General features: G+C 45.7%; 1 protein-coding gene across 1 annotated transcript; it reads left to right on the top strand.

Annotated features, from left to right (window-relative positions):
- Positions 1-567: 567 nt before the first annotated feature.
- Ptgdr (prostaglandin D2 receptor) lies at positions 568-7718 on the top strand. Its single transcript, XM_021204212.2, has 2 exons — positions 568-1519; positions 7372-7718. The coding sequence occupies exons 1-2, from the start codon at positions 674-676 to the stop codon at positions 7600-7602; spliced, it is 1077 nt and encodes a 358-aa protein (XP_021059871.1). The 5' UTR covers positions 568-673; the 3' UTR covers positions 7603-7718.
- Positions 7719-7837: the final 119 nt, after the last annotated feature.

Genomic DNA, 7837 nt, shown 5'->3' with positions numbered 1-7837 from the left:
TTCTGCTTCTTGAGGGAAACAAACCATGGAAACTGACAGGTGTGCTAAAGAATCACCTGATTCCTGGTTGACTCTGCCACTTCCAAAATCTGCCACCTGAAGCAGATCCCCTAACTTTTCAAGCCCAGTTTCCTTACCTTACCATTAATCTCCACATTGCAGCGATCTAAGATTTGGAGTCAAACCAAAGTGGTGGAAATCCGTAGCCTTTCTCAGGCTCCCTGCTTGGCATATCTGCAGAGTTCATGGCCAGCACCAGCTCCTGGCTTTCCTTCTCCCCATTGCTCCTACTCGGTTCCCCTCTCCATTTCTGCAATCCTCTTGCCTCCTCTGAAGGACCAGCCTTAGACACTCAGACTCTGGGTACTTTCCCCATCCCCTTCTGACTCTGGGTACAGGTCTCACCCTAGGACCCTGTGCATCAGGCTGAGTTCTTAGCAGAGCTGCTTCCAGCTCTGCAGCACGGGATACTCACAGGGGTGGAGTCCTGCCTTCCTCAAGGGTGTGACTGGGGAGCCTAGATAGGAGGGCTGACTGTGAATAACACCCAGCAACCCGCGGAGCTCTCTCTGCTGTACAATTTCTGTGCCCTAGCTGCGCCCTGAGCAGCCAGGGGGCTCCTTCACAGCTGGCCTGGCTGCAGCCTTTCCTCCAGCCAGACGGGACAAGGGCTATGAACGAGTCCTATCGCTGTCAGACATCCACCTGGGTGGAAAGGGGCTCCTCGGCGACGATGAGCGCTGTGCTCTTCGGTGCAGGGCTTCTGGGTAATCTCCTGGCGTTGGTGTTGCTGGCGCGCTCGGGACTGGGGTCTTGCCGGCCAGGGCCACGGCACCCGCCGCCCTCAGTCTTTTATGTACTCGTGTGTGGCTTGACGGTCACCGACTTGCTGGGCAAGTGTCTGATCAGCCCGATGGTCCTGGCTGCCTACGCGCAAAACCAGAGCCTAAAGGAAATGCTGCCTGCCTCAGGCAATCAGTTATGTGAAACGTTCGCCTTCCTGATGTCCTTCTTTGGGTTAGCCTCGACCTTACAGCTGCTGGCTATGGCGCTGGAGTGCTGGCTGTCTCTGGGACACCCCTTCTTCTACCAAAGGCATGTCACCTTGCGCCGGGGAGTGCTTGTGGCACCGGTTGTGGGAGCCTTCTGCTTGGCTTTCTGTGCACTCCCCTTTGCTGGTTTTGGGAAGTTCGTGCAGTACTGTCCAGGCACCTGGTGCTTCATCCAGATGATCCACAAGGAGCGTTCATTTTCGGTAATAGGCTTCTCTGTGCTCTACTCCAGCCTCATGGCGCTGCTGGTCCTCGCAACCGTGGTGTGCAACCTGGGCGCCATGTACAACCTCTATGCCATGCACAGGCGCCAGAGGCACTATCCTCACCACCGCTGCTCCAGGGACCGCACCCAGTCAGGCTCAGACTACAGGCAAGGGTCCCTGCATCCTTTGGAGGAGCTGGACCACTTTGTGCTGCTGGCTCTCATGACAGTGCTGTTCACCATGTGTTCCCTGCCTTTAATTGTGAGTTGCTGGGCAATAAAGTTTGAGAAACTGGGACACCTCAGGCAAGAGCCCTGTGGGAACTTGTGGGGGGTGGGTTGGAAGGGTTAAAAGTTGCATCCAGTGCCTGGGGAGTTAGAACCTGTGCTTAATGCCCCAGGAGTGTGAATTCCATACACAATCCTAAGGTATAGCTCTGTGTATAGAAGGAGAAGAGAGACCATCAGATAAAGATTAGACAGACGGATCCAGTGGTGTCTCTTGACCTCAACAAATCCTTTTCCAGTTAGCAGACATCCCCCTCCTCCCTTCTCCGGTTCCAGAAAGTCTCCAGTCATCTGTGTGCCCAAGACCTTAGTTCTCTATTTCCTCACCCCGGCACATGCTGCGTAATATTTTATTTCGTTAGAACTGCCCTTTAATTTAGAGGTGCTGGAAACGGACTAGTCAGGGAGTTTCTCTCTGTGTTTTGGCCTGGAGAGAGAAGAAGGAACAGAAAAGGTTTAGTTTATCCCAAGAGGATTACAGAGGTGAGTAATAAACACAGATTTAGTTCTGAAAAACTCTTGTTTTGTGGAACGTGCTACCCGGGTGGGGGTGGGTGTTTGGCAGCAGATGTCTAGAGGTTTCAGTTGGCCGGTTGTTTCCTCACGTGTCTTGGTGGGTTTTGTTTCTGTCCTGGCCGATGAGATGGCAACGAATCCTACTCACTTGGGTCCCAACATACAAGGAAAGGATGGCAGAGAGGGTTGGGGAAGAAACTGCTGCTTTAGGGATCACATTTGAACAGCCACACTAAACCAGCAGCTCCCAAATTGTACCCCACAGGCCAACTGTGTCCTTGTTGCTGTTCATTCTTGATGCAGCCTGGAATTAAGACTAGTTGTTTTTTACAAATGAATATTTGTAATCGGTTTGATAAAAGACACCAAAGACTTTGAGCCCCACTTAAGCAAAGCTCTCTTCAAATTATTAAAAGAATTCAATTCTTTTATTAGCTATATACTTTAGAAGGTACAGTTATTGTTGTTGCATCTTTAATGTCAACAATAAAAACTATAGGAGGAGGTAGAGACATGACTCAGACACTGCCATTAGCTACTTTTCCAGAGGGTAGGGTCCAATCCCCAGCATACACATCACCATCTGAAACCCCAGTTCTGGGGATCAGAAACCTGCTGATGGCTCCACAAGAAAGAACTAGGCACACGTGTGGCACATAGCTATACATGCAAACAAAACATCTGTAGACATAAGCTAAGAAATAAAAACTGGAGACATGTTTTATCTCTGGTTCAATTAGTTTCTATAGAACACCCATTATTTGGCACCTTGGCCTAAAAACCTAAACCTTTTATTCTCTGGACCTTTACAAAATACCTCCAGACTAGTTGGCGCACACCTATGCTGTGAGAAGAGCAAACGATGGCTAAACCCATGAAAGTGTCCAGTAGCATTTGGCTGCTTCAATGAGAATTACTCAATAAACAGTGTAAGCAATGGAAAGAGCACAGCCCTTGGACATATCTCTAAGGGGATATGTGTTGCCTTATGGTACTATGAGAATTACAGGAACTAATATATTTGACAGTGGTTTTGTGAAACAATTTGTAAGGCTCTGGATAACTGTCACCTGGGGAAGCATTCCTCTCAGGAGCCATCATTTCCTAGACAGAGGAACAGCACTGGCTGTTGGCCTGGATCAAGTTTCAGCACTCCCTAGCTGTGGTAGTGGATTAGTTACTGACTGATCTGACCTGTTAAGGGATAAACACACTAGTTCTGTAGGATTAACAAAGGTTTAAAATATCACACACACACACACACACACACACACACACACACACACACAGATAGATAGAGAGAGCTTTCTTTGTTCTGTGTATGAAGTATGTTTGTGTGTGTGTGTGTGGTGCACATGTTGAGGCTAGAGGGCAACCTCGGTTGTTGATGCTCACCCACCATCTGGATTGACACAGGGTCTCTTTGCTGGTGTGTGAGCCAGACTAGCTGGCCAGCAGCCTCCTATTTGCCATATTTGTTTCTGAGATAAAACAGCATGGCCAGTAGGAGCTGGGGAGGAAAGGATTTATTTCAGCTTGCAGTCCCACAGCACAGTCTATTGAAGGAAGTCAGGGCAGGGAGTCAAGGCCGGAGCCTGGAAACAGGCACTGAAGCAAAGACCTTGGAGGATCACTGCTCACAGGTTGCACCTGTGGCTTGCTCAACCTGCTTTCCTAGACAGCTCAGGTTCACTTGCCCAGGGTAGCGCCGTCCACAATGACCTGGGCCCTTCCCTAACAATCACTAATAAGTTACGTTCCACAGGTTTGCCTACAGCATTTTGTAAATTGAAGTTCTGTTTTCTCAGATAACTTTAGTTATCTCAGATAACTCAGTGATTCTCAAACTGTGGGTCATGACCTCTTTAGAGGTCACACATTAGATAACCTGTATATCAGATATTTACATTCTGATTCATAACAGTGGTAAAATAGCAGTTATGAAGTTGTAATGAAATAACTTTATGGTCAGGGTCACCGCAACATGAGGAACTGTGTTAAAGAGTTGTAGCATTAGGAAGGTTTAGAACCACATTCTGACGTTTTGAGTTGACCAAAATCCAACCTGGACACCATTAGCTGTACATGAGCTCTGCAGGGTTGAACTCTGACCCCAAGCTTTCACAGGGGTTTTGCACACTGAGCCGTTTCCCCAGCCCACACTGAGTGACTTTGTGCAGAAAATTCAAAATGCTACACAATCTAAAACATTTTGAGCATTAAAGTCATGCTTAAAGTGGGAAATTCCCACAACTGGAATCCAAAACAGTGTGCCTGTTTCAAAATGTATAGAATGACATCTTCAGACACAGTTGTATGAGACAGACATCTCATGAAAATGATGGCTGTTATATTTGGAGGACTCTGTTCTACATCTCATGGGTATGCATATATTCCACATCCTGGGGGAAAAAAAACCCAAAAAGTTTCCTAGTTCCAAACAATTTGGAATAGATGTGTGTGTGTGTGTGTGCGTGTGCGTGTATGTGTGTGTGTGTGTGTGTGTGTGTGTGTGTACCACAACCCAGTGCCTAGCCTCACTAATTAACATCAATATTGTTACTAATAGTGGTTCCCATTTATTATTACTGCCCAGTGACTACAGGAAATTACCATGAAGTCTAATCTCAGTAGGCTGCATGCTGGTCTCAGGCAGCAGTCCTCAAACTTGTGTTCTAAAGACCGCCTTTTCCTTTTTCCTTTTTCCTTCTCTCTCTCTCTCTCTCTCTCTCTCTCTCTCTCTCTCTCTCTCTTTCTTTCTTTTGTTTTCGAAGACAAGGTCATAGACCAGGCTGGCCTTAAACTCAGAGACCCACTTGCCTCTGCCTCCCGAGTGCTGGGATTAAAGAGATAAGCCAGCACTGCCAGGCATCTAAGGCCCTCTTAACATTCTTAAAAGTTACCAAGGACTCAGACAACTTGTATCTAAATGGATAGTACCTGAATCTATATCTATAGTATCATATAGTAAACCTGAGAAGCTTATAAAATGTGGTTGTAGGGTGTTGGGAAGATGGTTGTGGTGGTGGAGAAGTGCTTGCCGTGCAAAAGTGAGGACCAGGGTTTGAATCCCCACATCCTTGTAAAATGCCATCAAGTTGGCAACAGAAACATTTTTTTCTCAATGACTGCTGACCCCACCTGAGGGCAGTCTTTCAAAAGAATGCTCTTTTTGCATTCAGAATATTTTTATTTTTAATTATGTGCATATGTACGAGTGCTTGCCCGCACATACATGTATGTGTGCATACATACACACACACATGAATACACATAATTCAAAGATGCACATGATAGGAGAGAACAACCTCCCATGAGCCATATGTGTGCTATGATGCCCCTAGCCCTAAACATATAAAATAAATAAATATATTTTTAATTTGAAAGTATAAAGCGTTCTTTTTTTTTTAATTATAAAAGACTCAATCCTTTATCAAGCTTTCTTTCATAGTTGGAATTTTGGTTGGAATTACATTTTATCACACTCCCCCCTGAGGAGGAAACTAACAAATTTATACCACATCTGTGAAATCTTTGGTTCTAAAATCAATATAAGGTTGTGGTCCAAGCCATATCCTTTCCATAGATGTCAGACCTCTTCCTACCTACCTCATCCAGCACACTCTGTAGCTGAGTGAGATACACGATAAGAAAAACATCCTATGCATCTTCACAGGCTATAAGGGAAAAGAATGGTGAAGGCTAAAGGAGAACTTGGCAGATTAAAGGGCCACCTTCTGGTTGAGAAAACAATACACAAGTTAATTATCAAGAGTTTATAATATACCAGAACCTGTTCCGGAAGCTTTCTTCACACCACCTCATTCCAACTTCCTGAGAATCCTGGAAACCAGGCACAGTGACCATCCTGTAAAACCAGGAAAAGCACATCTTCCCTGAAAGCCATGTGTCTGAAGAGAGCCACCATCTCAGTGAGGCTTCTAGAAGGGATAATATTTGAAGTTGATCTGAAGGACAGTGCTGTTTGCTGTTTGGCCCATTTCCAGGTTTGTAAAAGGAAGACAATGATTGTCTTTACACACAAGCCTTTCGTAAGAAGAACATGAAGCCCTTAAAAGACATAGAACGATGCCAGGGAAGTGGAGGGTCTAAGTGGTCACTAGTCAGTATTATTACTATTGGCATTATGAAGCAGGAATGAAGAGAGAAAGTGTCCACATATCGTGTCAACTGAGTGTGATGTGAAACAACGTCCTCATGCTCTGGAATGACGCAGAGAAGGGAGTCAGAGGCTAAGGAGCTTGGTTCTAGGAACGTGCATCTTTTCTGAGAGATGTTCCTGGGTGGCCTTCAGTGCTCTTAACCACAATTATCCCACTAATATTGGATTTCTGAAGTTTGCGTTCCATTAGGGTTAATTTGTTTCATTGCGGATTTAGGATCTAGTAGGCAGGGGAAGTCTAATGCCATAAGAAAAAGTATCCAGCCTCAGGATGGTGGTCTGGGGTTGTGCCAATCAGGTAGCAGTGGGACCTGAAGGTCAGCGGGGTGAGTCATGATTTGAGGCACTTCACAGAGCTCTGAGGAAACTGCAGGGACCCAGGTGACATCAAGATATAGAAGGAGGCTGGACACAGGTAAGTAGGCATCTATATTTGGGTACCTCCTACTCCCATCTTATATAGAATCTCCCTTAAGAAAAAGACTTTTATCTGGTCACCTCATAAATTTTAATGGTCATATTTCCTGTTTTTTTACTTCTATTCAAAACCCCATTCCACTGGTGTGTCCATATGTCCGCTAGTTACTTCTAAGTAAACTGATAATAGTGGACAGAAGGTAGGCAGGACTGTATAAGGAAACATATGCATGTGAGGACACTAGCTAAAGAATTTGTATAGTTTCGAGGCCCCAGCATAAGGGAATGCTAGGGTGGTGAGACAGGAGTAGATCGGTGGGTGGGGGAACACCAACATAGTAGAAGGGGGTTGGGGGATGGGATAGGGGGAGTTGTGGAACGGAAACTGGGAAGGAGGAATAACATTTGAAATGTAAATAAATGAAATAGCCAATACAAAAATTTTTTGGATTAAAAAAAAGATTTTGTGTGGGGAAGCCTGGGGTCTTTGTAGTCTGGCAACATCCTGGAAACCTGAGAATGCAGAACAGCCTTGAGGGAGTCAGTCAGCTGGATCTCCCTGATGTCTCTCAGACTCCTTTTTTCAGGCTCCTCATCCACATCCACCATAGGGTGAGAATTCCAGGCTAAGACAAACAAAATAATGGAATTCCTTCCTTCTGTCAGCCTTCTTTATCTTTTCTGTGTGACGGTTTTTTCCTCCCCAACAGTATCGTGCGTACTATGGAGCCTTTAAACTTGCTGACAGAGCTGAGGGAGACTCAGAAGACCTCCATGCCTTGCGTTTTCTGTCTGTGATTTCCATAGTGGACCCCTGGATCTTCATCATCTTCAGGACTTCAGTATTCCGGATGTTATTTCACAAGGTTTTCACAAGACCTCTGATCTACAGAAACTGGAGCAGCCATTCCCGGCGAAGTAACGTGGAATCCACTTTGTGAGGGCTTTGCATGTTCTGGTAAGCTGAAAATACAGCACACATTCAAAGAGCCATGGTTGGAAAAGACTTACAATTTAAATCCTTAAGAAATATCTCCCATGAGGAGCTGGAGAGATGGATCAGCACTGAAGAACATTTACTTCTCTTCCAGAGGACCTGAGTTTGATTCCCAGAACCCACAACAGGTGCCTCACACCACTGTAACTCCAGCTCCAGGGAATCTGACACCACTGGCC

Source organism: Mus pahari, chromosome 8 (assembly GCF_900095145.1).
Source record: "Mus pahari chromosome 8, PAHARI_EIJ_v1.1, whole genome shotgun sequence".
Lineage (NCBI taxonomy): Eukaryota > Metazoa > Chordata > Mammalia > Rodentia > Muridae > Mus > Mus pahari.
Note: the sequence above shows the minus strand (reverse complement) of the source record. Positions and strands in the feature narration are given on the sequence as shown.